Source organism: Nematostella vectensis, chromosome 9, assembly GCF_932526225.1.
Source record: "Nematostella vectensis chromosome 9, jaNemVect1.1, whole genome shotgun sequence".
Lineage (NCBI taxonomy): Eukaryota > Metazoa > Cnidaria > Anthozoa > Actiniaria > Edwardsiidae > Nematostella > Nematostella vectensis.
The window spans coordinates 2,910,340-2,922,353 of record NC_064042.1 but is presented as its reverse complement, the minus strand read 5'-3'; the positions used below and the strand labels follow the sequence as shown (position 1 = coordinate 2,922,353).

Here is a 12,014-nt window from a genome sequence, read left to right as displayed (position 1 = left end):
ATAAGAACTATTTTCCGGACTTCTATAATTGCGATTTTCAATACTTTGTGAACTCTTGTCGTAGATTTGTGCCAAAGAGTTTTCTGCCTTCCGTCATTCAAAAAAGCAATTACATTTAGCGCCTTTTGATTGGCTAGTGCCCTGCGGAGAGGTGGCGTGATTGAAAAAAAAATACGTTTAAATACCAGCCAAAGAAAACGCTTCAAGGATTTTGTGTGACGAAAACCAGAAGGCGATTTAGCTTTAGGGAAATCGTAGGCGAGAATTTGCAGGATATTGTAAACCACAGTAATTTCCTGAATAATATGCTTATGAGAGATGGCACTTAACCGTGTCCCTTTTATTATGATTTCACAAGATTGCATGGATAAAAATTAAATGGGATTCTAAAAAATGGCACTTTACTTGTCGCTCAAAAAGTCTTGATGAAAGGAAAATATGTCTACAGCAATTTAGATTAAAAAATAACAAGCGTTTGAGGTTCATCCTAAGTATTTTCAATTGCCATTAAACACTTATGAAGAGACAGAAGCCTCGAAGCATCTGTAATATCTACCCTTTTTAGTGCTCTTTTAGATTAATAATTGTACTGAATGCAATAGAAACCATATACATAGGCTTACGTCACCTCACCTATGAAGGACTCTACAAAACAATCTTTAATGGACTGTTGTTCGTAGCGATAAAGAAATGATGTCGAATGCGGGTTCAATTAACACTTCTCACCTATCACCTTTTGGCGTGGTTTGTAAAGAAATAAAGTGATAAACACAGCTATTGTTGCCACATACAGCTGCGACAACACATTTGCTACAGTGTACGACAGTCGTGGCAGGTTCCATGCGATTTTGTCTAGAGGTGGACAAGAACATGTCAAACGCTGCGCGTCAAGGTAAGATATATAGCAGAGAATAATGCAATGCTTTCATGTAAGGATACATTGTGAATGAAGGAAAACATGTTACACTTTCATGTTATTTTTTGTTTCTTCCATACATTTTTCTTGTTTCGCGTTTGTTTTTGAATGTGTTATGTTATGATTAGCTATGATTAGTTTGCCAAAAATTTAATTGTAATATTTGAGAGATCAATAAAGAGCTTTAAAAGTTTGTTTTTTTTTTCTTTTTTTTATGTAAAAAGAGTTAGCATAGAATTTTCCAAATGGGTCCATGGGTTCATTTGCAATAGAGGAACTAACAAAATGATTTATTTTCGCCCCTTAAGTTGCAGGTTGTGTGCAATAAACTTGGGAAAGGTTCCTCTCTGTAACCATGGAGATCGTTCCAGTAGACAACTGTTTAGATTTAGCGCGAAGGGACTCTGATTTTGAGATAGAATTCCCTGATGATTCGTCGAGCGATGAAGCAGAATGGGATACTGATTTAGAAGAGTATGAAAAAATATCCCCAGCTAGACCTCCAGTGAAGGCAATATACCTAGAAGCGTGCGAACAATTCCATGTTCCCCCGGTCAGAAAATTTCTCATGCAAATCAACACAGATTCTGTAAACTTGAAACACTACGGTGTCCTCGACAACGGAGCTCAAGCTATTGCTATGACGATGTCGAGTGACATCACTGTAGCAACACTGAATCTCCATGACAACGGGATCACATCACCTGGAGCTATATGCCTTGCGAAAATGCTCAAAGGAAACTGCTTTTTGACTTGCTTGGATTTGTCCGCGAATAAGATTGGCGGAAAGGGGGTGCGAGCCATTGCAAGAATGCTGTTGCAGAACGTCACTCTCGAAGAGCTCAATCTCATGAACAATAAACTCATAGATAAAGATGTATCGCTTCTTTGTGGAACTTTGAAAGAGAATTTCCACCTAAAGGTTCTAAACCTGGGTGGTAATAATCTAGGCGAGCAAGCCGGCGGAATGCTAGGAGCTACTCTTTCCGCGAACAATGTTCTTGAAGAACTCGACGTCAGTTGGAACCGAATCCTCGGCAAAGGAGCCATTGCTTTGGCCAAGGGAGTAAAGGAGAGTTGGAGCTTAAAAGTTTTAAAGCTAGCGTGGAACGGCTTTGGAGATATTGGTGCTCAGGTGCTGAGAAAGGTATTGGAAGAGAACGAAACCTTGATTCATCTCGACATAACAAACGCCTCCATTGGTTTAGACGGCGCGGGGCACATTGGGAAAGGACTCAAAGTGAATAAAACACTGAAGATACTCAAAGTGGGAAGAAATCCTTTCCTTAGTGCAGGCGCGTTAATACTGTTAAAAGCTGCCCTCAAGAACACAGATAGTGCCCTAGAGGAAATGCGATTTGAGAACATTGCGTTTGATAGAGATTGCGAAAGCGCGCTTGGTAGTCTTCTAAAGCGCAAGCCAAACTTTTCCTGCACTTGGGACATTATGATTGAAGGCGGACGCGTCCGCGCAATGGACGAACATGAAGCCACTCCTTTGGACAAGTTTATTCATTTTGTCCGGACAAAAGGACTGCGAATGGTGGACTTATACCGTAGGCTCACCCGGACAGACAGTTTAAGGGAGGGTGATTTTGCCAAGGGTATGAAAAGTATGGATATCCAAATGGGAGAAAGGGAGCTGAGAGAGTTATTCAGGTTTCTGGATGAAAACGACGACAAGGAGTTACAGTTCTCTGAGTTCACCAGAATTTTAAATAAGAGGATCAAGGAACGCGACGCGCAGAAGACACAAAAGAAGAATGAAAAGGGACAAAAGTCATAAAGGGAACCATTCTATCAATTGCGCGTGATTCTTCCAATATAACAGGCAGACGATCAAGAAAACCCAAAGATTCGTGTTCGGCTTTTTACTAGCAAAGAAAGCGGTGATGGAAAAGCTGAAGCGCGTGTCAAAATCGTCACGAAGGAGATGCAAGAATAAAAATGTGAAAAAAGAACAGTCCCGTTCTTCCTTTTCCGCTTGTGTCTACTTCGTACTGATTTCCACACGAACTCCTTAGGTTACCACTGCCTTTTCGGTATCTACTTATTAGATTCCTGAATGTGAATGGGCCTCTAGACCATCGACGACCACGCCCATGCAAGTGCGCGCTACCATTTTGACTTCAGCGGGCGGTTACCGACGTTAGGCCCAAGTGTAGGGCTCAAACTCCATTCCGCCGTCTTAAAAACGCTTTAACCGTCCCCTCTCAGAACAGCCGAGAATGTGCTAAGTTGCTGACGTCTGATAAGAACTTTATTCAAAACTAAATTATTCCATAAGTCTTTCCACTTAGTGTTGAATGAAATCGGTCAAACAAATATTCATTGTATACATATAACCTCGGGTCGTAGTACTTAAAATACTAAAAATACTATTATTGCTAAATCTAGAATTTGACTCTTATTTTCCCACTACTTGGGGAAGCTTCCCTCGCGTCTTATTTCTGTTCCACTGGCGTTATTAGGCAGTAGCGCTTTTCAATTTGGCGAGAGTGTCTGCGTACTGGAACTCGGGCCCTCGCTCGTACTCGCTCATATCAAGGGCGACTTCACAGCTTTCCTGCAACGAAAGGACACACGGCACTGAGCTACCAAGCGGCCTGGGCCGGGTTCCTAGAAAGAAGGCTAACGCTAACCCAGGGATGAATGCCCTTCTTAGCAATCAAATGTCAAGATAACCGTGTTAATTCTGGGTTAGCGCTAACACGCTTTCTAGGAACCGGCCCCTAGAATATATCCCATTTTTCTTTTACCCCTTGAGTGAGCCAACTATGAGTAGCTTCGAGCGCGACGAGCGGAGTGAATAATCACTGGGGAAGGGTAAGGAATACCATTACGACGCGCGCTACCGTGGCCATCACGATAGTTTTGAAAATGTCAGCCAACAGGAGTGTGGAAGTCACAGTTTTTAATTGACACAAACTTCATAAAGGTTCGTTCATGATTAATATTCTGATTTGCACTGAAGCAGTTCTTGTCATCCACGCTGGTTGGCTTATGAAGTTAATGTGAATCAGGATTACTTTGAATCAGAATTATTCTCGTATAGGAATTTTGCGTAGCTCTCTATAGCCGTCATGCTTACACCATGCGTTCTAAAGTTAGAAACAGTTCTTCCCTATTACTGAATCAAATGTAGTCAAACATTCCTGGTGGCATCCTGTTGCAGTTTTTTTACTAGTGGTTAGCTTAGTCATAACAATAACTGTCATCTCTTGACAGAGCAAGCGAAACTAGGGAATTGTTCTAAATGCTTTGGTCAAATACTTGCCTTGACAACCCGCTCTTTGTCATCTTTGTAGTTTTTTAAAATGTCCAGGCAGCTATCCTGCGAAGAAAAAGTGTAAATAAAACTAAATTCAAGGATGCCATAAGTATGCTATAGACGATAGATAGCGACGATAGAAATAATAATGTTATCACCAGCGCACAAACCTTTGCGATCGATCCCAGCGCTTCCGCGCATTCGTGTCTGACCATTGGGTTTTCATTCGCGTCTGCAAGATTCTGCAATTACAATAATCAATTCTCTAAAAAAAAACAGTATATATGATTAAAGTAAATATGATTATGTATGATTATAGTGATGATGAAAAATTGGCACCTCTCTTCAGAGGCCACGATTGGGCCATGCTAAATGGTTTGCTTGTTTGCATTACTTACAACTGATAGCTGTTTAGCTTGCTTTTTCACTATTTGTTCGTATTACTTACAACTGAGAGCCGTTTAGCTTGTTTCTTAACGGTCTGTTCGTATTACTTCAAACTGAGAGCTGTTTAGCTTGTTTTTTTAACGGTTTGTTAGCATTACTTACAACTTAGAGCTGTTTATCTTGTTTCTCTACGGTTGCTAGCATTATTTACAACTGAGAGCTGTTAATCTTGTTTCTCGACGGTTGCTAGCATTACTTACAACTGAGAGCTGTTTATCTTGTTTCTCTACGGTTGCTAGCATTACTTACAACTGAGAGCTGTTTAGCTGCGCCGTCATCCTGCATCTGTCCCAGTACGTATGCTAGAGATGACAAGACATTGCGAAACTATATTAGCAGGAAGTAAAAAAAAAAGAGTCAACTTTTAATTAAACAGTACCCACCCCTAGCTAATCTTATCATTTATTCAGCAAATCCAATCGAAAATATCGCAATAGTCTCCCTTACTTAGCCAATGAAAATGGATGCTTTCTCATACTTGGTAAATGAAGACAAAGGAGGCAGACAAAGGCTATTTAAATCTCTGGGCCAAGCCTTGTGTAAATAGACCTCGCGACGGCACTACCATTCCAATACACTACAGTAGACTTAGTAAGCAGCTGAACGCTACAGGGTTTCAACTCACCAATTTCGTGCCTAAAAAGTGCACTGCTGCATTTAAGCCCCTCCGCCAAGGCCTGAAAAAAAACAACCCTCAGTGACATGTGTCCAATAAAGCATCCGCTAGCGAAAGCACTAAGTAGACAGTTCAACTAAAACTTTTTGTAAATACCCCTCTTGGGCCTCTTGTGAACCAGTCTAATTCTAAATCGATTAGCTTTCAGGCACTCTACAAATGCTAAAAATGTTCCTTGGTTTTCCCTCTTGAAAGCAAACAATCCTAAGCATGTCTCAGATGGCCTGAGTACTCAGAACACTTGAAATCGCTACAGAAATGGCAACAAAAATGTCTTGTGGCAACTATTATCGTAGTGGACGGTTCTACCGTATTGGAGGGTATTTTGTTTATTTCCGGGAGGCGATTGTGGTAAGGTTACTACGAAAGGATGGACGAAAAAAAAAGGAGCAGATTTCACTAACCAACACAGCATCTTCTCCACCTTTGTTCCTCAACGAGAACATCGCCCTGAAAGTAAAAACGTTTTACAAGCAGCCCTTGCGACCTCTACAAAAGATGGAATTTGGATGGAAGAATGGAACCTACATTTAGCTGACTTCCGTTTTTTGCGGACACCCTCGATAAAACTGACATTTCCATATTCCCAATTTTAAATTTTTAGACAGACATCTTTACATGATGCACACATTTTTGGTTAAAACTATCTTAATTGGTCTAAATTTATGGTTACTCCCAGGCCCGTACCCAGGATTTTTCTTGGGGGGGGGGGGGGGTGCGAAATCCGAAAAAGTGGACATAATTTTTCCTGGGGAGGAGGGGGAGAGGGGGAGTTTTCTGATAAAAATCTGACCACCTCCGAAAGAACAAAAAGGGATTTTTTTATGCCTTTTCAGTATCTTCACGGGACGTTTATTGTTGGATTCGGCTACATACCAGAGTTATCTAGCTTATGATTTTGAGTTTTGCCTGCAAATAGCACGTCTATTGAGAACCAAAAGTGGACTTTTGGCCCTTGTGGGGGGTGTGCAAGTGCGCCCCCCCCCCCTCACAAATGTAAATATATTGAGCCCGACCTGTATCTGTCAAAGAGAGGCAGGCTCTCATTGAGAAGCGTTTCCTTCAGCTGTTTCACGTCGGTGATGATAGAAGGGGGAGCAGGGTCGACTGAGTTGTAAGGATTTTCACTGAAAAGATGTGAAAAAAAGGAGTTTGTATTTAGTTTGCTGTTTGCTGGCGGTCGCCCCTAGTGTGTACATAATCGTTTATAGGTACACTTTTTCAGAGACGACAAGAAAGGAGTGAGGCAGAACGAAAAGGATTTATCTGATGCATTTTCGTAGATCCTGGCGCGTTTTAAAATGGGAGATAAAACATCTGATTTTGTATTTTTAGGAAGCAAAAGGAAACTTTTAAATGGAATTATAAGTAAATATAAAATGGGAAAAACCTATTTTGAAAAACTTACCTCAGATGATCTTTTTCGTCGTCTTTCTGTGTTTGCAGCCATTCTATTCTTTGTAGAGCCAACTGACAGGTTTCCGCAATCTAAAGAACGTATACTATCAGTGACAATGAACAAGATCGTTTAACTAACAGTTGTTGTCGACAGATCTTTCTCTTCACAATTCTTTGCTAAACCTGAAGTATCCTTTTGTACCGTGCAAGAAAGTGGGGAGGATTTAAACATAAGACGTTTCTTGTTATTTTTAAGCCAAATAATAAAAATAGGGGGCCTGGGGCCACTCGGCCAACCCCTAGATCCGCCCCTGTCCAATATTGTACCCCTAGATCCGCCCCTGGTCCTTGAATTATTCGCACCTCTGGAAGTGGGTCATTTGCATATTGCCTCAACACATCCAAAGCATCCTGTGAACCAATCGCACCCAGAGCCTCGCCTGCCTGGAAAAAAAACGACAATAAAACTCATGAAAAGCAGTAAAAGAGTGTGATACACCCTCTTGTACCAGTACAACAACAAATACTTTATTGCCAGACTGATGAAAAAATAATAAGAAATGGTGTATACCTCATGTCTAACCATGGTCTCTTGGTTAGTGTCTTTAAGTACACTGTGGAAGGAAGAGGGAGATAAAATATAATATTAAGTATTTTATACTCCTTATACATTATCTACCATTTATTAGAAGCGTTTCACATTCAAATCCCAATAGGCGGTGAAAATTGCCGATTCTGGCGGAGTTGAGAAAACCAAACTAGCAAGCTCATGCACATTGAATAAGTCAAATTCAGGGCTGAAGAAACAGAAAGATACTGTCCATGGCTGGGTACCAAAAAGGCAGGTTAACTCTAACTCAGAGATATAGCCCTTTTAATTCAATCAAACGTCAAGATAGCTATATTTATCCGTGGGGTCAGCGCTAACCTGCTTCCTAGGAACCGGCCCCATGTCTCAACTAGGTATCTAATTCTTTCATTTTATTTTATTTGTTTGCCACATATAATTACAGATATTTACATTTATAAAGTTAAAAAACCTTGTGAGAAGGCCTACATGCTGACTAGCTTGCTGGCTTCCCCTCCACAGTTTTTTTCAAAAATAATAAGAAATTGACCAGAAATTCATGTAGTAAACAGCGTACCTGATCAAGATGGGCAGAGCATCAGGATCCTGTCAACAAATAAATGGTTTTAGATGTACATTGAGTTATTTGTATTTTTATTACAAAGCCAATGTCAGCCCCACCTTTTTATTGTTTTCCTTCAACATTGGATCAAACATTATGTGAAGAAATTCGGAAATAATCATTATCATGAATAATCAAAAATAAAGTTTTAATTTTGATATACTGACTTTAAAAAACCACAATGGCAGAATGGCGGGTGACAGATACTCTTGAAAATTCTTTATTACCAAAACAATATTCTTAGCGTAGATTAAACTTAATTTAAACCATTTTCGCATATTTATAGGTCTGCACTCCCTCCTCAGCAATGCAATGTTCCTTTTAAAGCCACATTTATGTTTTAACATACTGACTACCAGCTGTATTCAAATTTTACCTGCATTTGTCCAAGACAATAAGCAAGCTCGTGCTTCAGCAAGGCAGATGGGTCATTGAAACCTGAAAAAAATAGTTACACAATAAATAAATTAATGAATACCAGAACAGAAATCCACACCCAATCTCACGATTCTCTTTTCATTGTGAGGACAATAGGACAACTTCCTAGCTATCTTTCTCTACAATTTTGAGAAGGGGGTTTGTTTGATCATTTTCTTTCAGGGTTCTCTTTCTTGTTGTCAATGTTTCTCAATGTTAAGTTTTTTGGTTGCTTTAAATTGCTTTGTTTGCGCGCGATCGCTCATTGATTTGCACTTTGTTTGCGCGCAATTGCCTTTCGTCTTTGTGATAGTTTGATTTGCATTACCATTGCCATTTCTTTATGCTTTTTACTTTGCAATACTTGCAATTTCACTGTGCACATTATCCTAATTTTAGCGTTTTTGCTCGTTTCTTTGCGCTTTTTTTGGGTTGCGCTTGCTAATGATGTACGTCTGATCTGTGTACGGTTTGCATAAGTGTGCTTTGCATTTACTTTTCTCGTTTATTTTGAGTTCAAGTTTTTTTACAATTGGTTAATTGACATTAGCTAGAGAAGTCTTTTTTAAACTTGCATATGATTCTCGATAGGTTTGAGGACGATCCCTTGTCCGTTTATTCCGTGTTCCGGTCATCTAAACTCCATTTCGACCGAGTGAATTTAGTCCGAGGTGAATCAATCCTGAACTTCTTATATATAGTTTTTGCGCTCCCCTCCCTGTTTTCTACCTATCGCGCTGTTTGAATTGACACTGGACACTTGTTTGTTCTAGCTGTTTGCCTCTCTTATTTTCAAACATTTCTACGCTTTTAAATTACGTCCAACTCGACATGCATTTTAGCACGTTTGCCTTGAGGTTCGAACGTTGACCCCATCTCATTTCTTAAATTTGTGCTTGACAGCTCACGAAATCAATTCAGAAAATTACTTTTCCTTAAACTTGATTGTAGAAATACATATACATATGATAGTAGAAATAAAAGGAGTTTCCATTAATTTTGCAAAGTATTTTAATCATTTAATTTTCCGTAGTCTTTAACAGCCTTTGAGTCTTTTATTTCTTTTATTCTAACATGAAGGCCAGAATTTCTTTTTTTCCTAAAGATAAAAAACGCTACCATAGACTGTGAAGCGAAACAATCTTAGATAAAAGGCTCCGCAAAGACCAATTTTTGGGGGGCTCGAAGTTGAAAATTTTGACAACTCACTCGAGCACAAACGAAGAAGGAAAATAACAAATCAAGAAGAAATATAAGGCCTGTGTTAAACCGGGAAATATGTTTTTCCTAATTTCCAACGATTTAATTTACGAGGTTATATCGGGTATGGAAACCTGTTTTTTATCTAGAAATATATTGAATGAAGCGTACAATGCTTTGATGTGTTTCCCTAATGTGTAAAAAAGGCTTTTGATAGTTACATTTGGAGACATATTTAATGGTCTCTTTCCCACCGATGATCTTCAGTGTAAACAAAGCATGGTACCGTTCGATAAGTTTCCTAAAAACGAAAAATGATTAAACATCGCAAAGGGAAGTTACAAAAATACTTGGAAAAACAAAATTAAGCCATGGAACTTGCCTTGATGGGTCGAAAAGTATTTTGCAAGCCGCCTGTACTCGAGCAGAGTCCGACATGTTTCTCGAGCACTTTCTAAAAAAAGTCTTTAGAGGTGTGGTGTCGCACTGGCATTCTTAGATAGCCTTAAAAGCGCTTGTATAGCGGAGATTATCAAAGTGTCATTTGTCATTCAACCGTAACCACATCAAAATTTAGCTTTGTCGCAGTGACAGAGGTCAACCTAGTGTGCCCTTTCATTGAATATCTTTCTTTGTTGCCTTCATGGCCAATGCCTCCTACCTATTGAACCCCCCCCCCCCCTCTGAGCATCGAAATTTAATAACAGTCCGATGCAATTTTTCAATTCGTCGCCAGATTCTTATATCAAGATTCCCTATGTTATTTTTAGCAATTGATCGAAATTGAATTTGGAATGTATGATAAAGCTTTATTTTTCTTAAATATTATTTTGCAATTTTATTTGTAAATAATGACAAAAAAGAATAACCAGTAACAATAAGAATGAAATCAGGCTTTAGAGAAATATACAGTTAGTTTAAGTGCTCTAGGCACATGGGGCACATGAGTCGGAAGGCGCTTATTAAAAAAAGGGCACTTGAGGGAAGGGGGCACAAATTCAAAGCGTGGAACAGTAAGAAATGAAACAACTGCAACAGTTTTTTTCGGGCATTTTTTTATGGATGGTGGGGCACTAATTGCAGCTGGGCATTAAAAATAGCACTTATGAGTTATCATGAGATAAATAAATAAGAGTCTTGTTGGTTTGTGAAGAATGCAAAAGGGAACAGCTTTTTTTGTGAGTAGCTTTGTTCGATTGCTGAACCAATAAAAAAACAACCAAACAATTGAAGTTCAATTGATAACCAAACATTGGATTTATCAGGCTGGGTAGAGGAAATAGCATATAGAATATTGCATTTAGGAATGAATTTATGCAGGCGGAAGCTTAATAGAGTGTTTGAGTGGACAATGGACTCTCTGGACTTTCAGAATTGGCCGCTTAAAGGGGTGGTGTCTTAGTAGAAGTAAGGGATAAATCACTGAATGTCCAATCTAGTAATACAGATGTTTGTCTAGCAGAGTGTCCAACCATCCAATTTCATCAAAATTCTTCTGATTTAATAAAAATTGATTATCAAAAATGAGTTTCCTTTTATCTTTTCCTGCATATGTTTCATGCCAAAATTATTTCATACAACCTGGAAGTGAGTAATTTGCTAAGCCTTGCCAAGGAGGATAGGGAAAAATTCAATTCATAGCTGTCAACCCAATTTGGACAGAAATCTTTAGAAATCAGGTGAAATGCAGTAAATATGTGGAAAAAAAGAGCCAATGCGGGTGAATACAGAGAATGTATGAACATTCTCACTAAAATTAGGCTTGAGATAAGATCCAAAATCTTGTGACACCGGCCTAATGTGGGTGAGTTGGATGTTGAGGGAGAGAAGATATTGATGGGGATGCTCCAAAAGGGGGGGCTCCAAAATAAAGAATGGTCCCACAAAGGGAGGCCCTGATTTATTTATGATTTGGCACACAAAAAAAAAATAAAAAAAATACACTAAAGAGCAGGGAGGGGGGGGGGGGGGGGGGCTCTGAAATGCTAAGGTGTACTGAGTCAAAACCTTCCCTCCACCCTCAGGGTATTTAATGAACACTCCCTAAGAGGGCCCTAATTTTTTCACACCATAAGAACAGTACTACGCATGGAAGACACTTACATTTTGATATATGCTCGATTGCTACTTTTCCACCAAGATTTCTCAGGGTAAAGAGCGCTCTGAACCGCTTTGTAAGGGACCTAATCATAAGATCACAATATAATCATAAAAAAAACATAAAACAATTACAAGTTAGCCCTTTCTAGTGGGTTAAGTAAAACCTCGTGGGGTGAAAACAAACTCTTGCCTTGATTGATCGCAAAGTGTTTCGCCGATTTCTTTTAATTCTGTTGACTCCCCCATGTTATAAGCTGCTTTCAACAGCTATTTAGGGTATTGGTAGAACTGTTCAATCAAAAACGTAATTTTCTTTGTAATTTGCTCGTTGTGTAATGTTTTACCCGGCATTCGAATTTTAGCTTTTTGAGGATAGCCGCATTTAGCACCGTTGGCTCA

At 39.3% G+C, this 12,014-nt stretch overlaps 2 protein-coding genes across 3 annotated transcripts; one reads left to right on the top strand and one right to left on the bottom strand.

The window, feature by feature from the left end:
- The first annotated feature begins 33 nt into the window (after window positions 1-33).
- On the top strand, window positions 34-3,308 carry LOC5511615 (leucine-rich repeat-containing protein 74B). The gene is made up of 2 exons (XM_032381026.2): window positions 34-892; window positions 1,225-3,308. The coding sequence occupies exon 2, from the start codon at window positions 1,272-1,274 to the stop codon at window positions 2,700-2,702; it is 1,431 nt and encodes a 476-aa protein (XP_032236917.2). The 5' UTR covers window positions 34-892; window positions 1,225-1,271; the 3' UTR covers window positions 2,703-3,308.
- On the bottom strand, window positions 3,159-11,993 carry LOC5511624 (deoxyhypusine hydroxylase). Of its 2 annotated transcripts, none has more exons than XM_048732315.1 (14): window positions 11,806-11,993; window positions 11,619-11,698; window positions 8,275-8,336; window positions 7,854-7,882; window positions 7,280-7,322; window positions 7,072-7,152; window positions 6,719-6,798; window positions 6,327-6,437; window positions 5,715-5,760; window positions 5,260-5,311; window positions 4,884-4,936; window positions 4,358-4,429; window positions 4,194-4,250; window positions 3,159-3,482 (listed from the first exon to the last, which is right to left on the bottom strand). In XM_048732315.1, the coding sequence occupies exons 1-14, from the start codon at window positions 11,859-11,861 to the stop codon at window positions 3,384-3,386; spliced, it is 921 nt and encodes a 306-aa protein (XP_048588272.1). In that variant the 5' UTR covers window positions 11,862-11,993; the 3' UTR covers window positions 3,159-3,383. The 2 variants fall into 2 exon arrangements, with proteins under 2 accessions (XP_048588272.1, XP_048588273.1); XM_048732316.1 differs by lacking the exons at window positions 11,619-11,698; window positions 11,806-11,993 and adding exons at window positions 9,737-9,816; window positions 9,898-10,040.
- Between the last annotated feature and the right edge of the window lie 21 nt (window positions 11,994-12,014).

What these genes read in the sequence shown, in the direction of transcription:
- LOC5511615 (XM_032381026.2), top strand. Translation starts at nt 1,272, where the DNA reads ATGGAGATCGTTCCAGTAGACAACTGTTTAGATTTAGCGCGAAGGGAC.
- LOC5511624 (XM_048732315.1), bottom strand. Translation starts at nt 11,861, where the DNA reads ATGGGGGAGTCAACAGAATTAAAAGAAATCGGCGAAACACTTTGCGAT. An exon ending in AATCGAGCATATATCAAAAT is followed by an intron (nt 8,337 to 11,618) that starts GTAAGTGTCTTC and finishes TATTTTTTTCAG; the next exon opens with GTTTCAATGACCCATCTGCC. An exon ending in AGACCATGGTTAGACATGAG is followed by an intron (nt 7,153 to 7,279) that starts GTATACACCATT and finishes TTTTTTTTCCAG; the next exon opens with GCAGGCGAGGCTCTGGGTGC.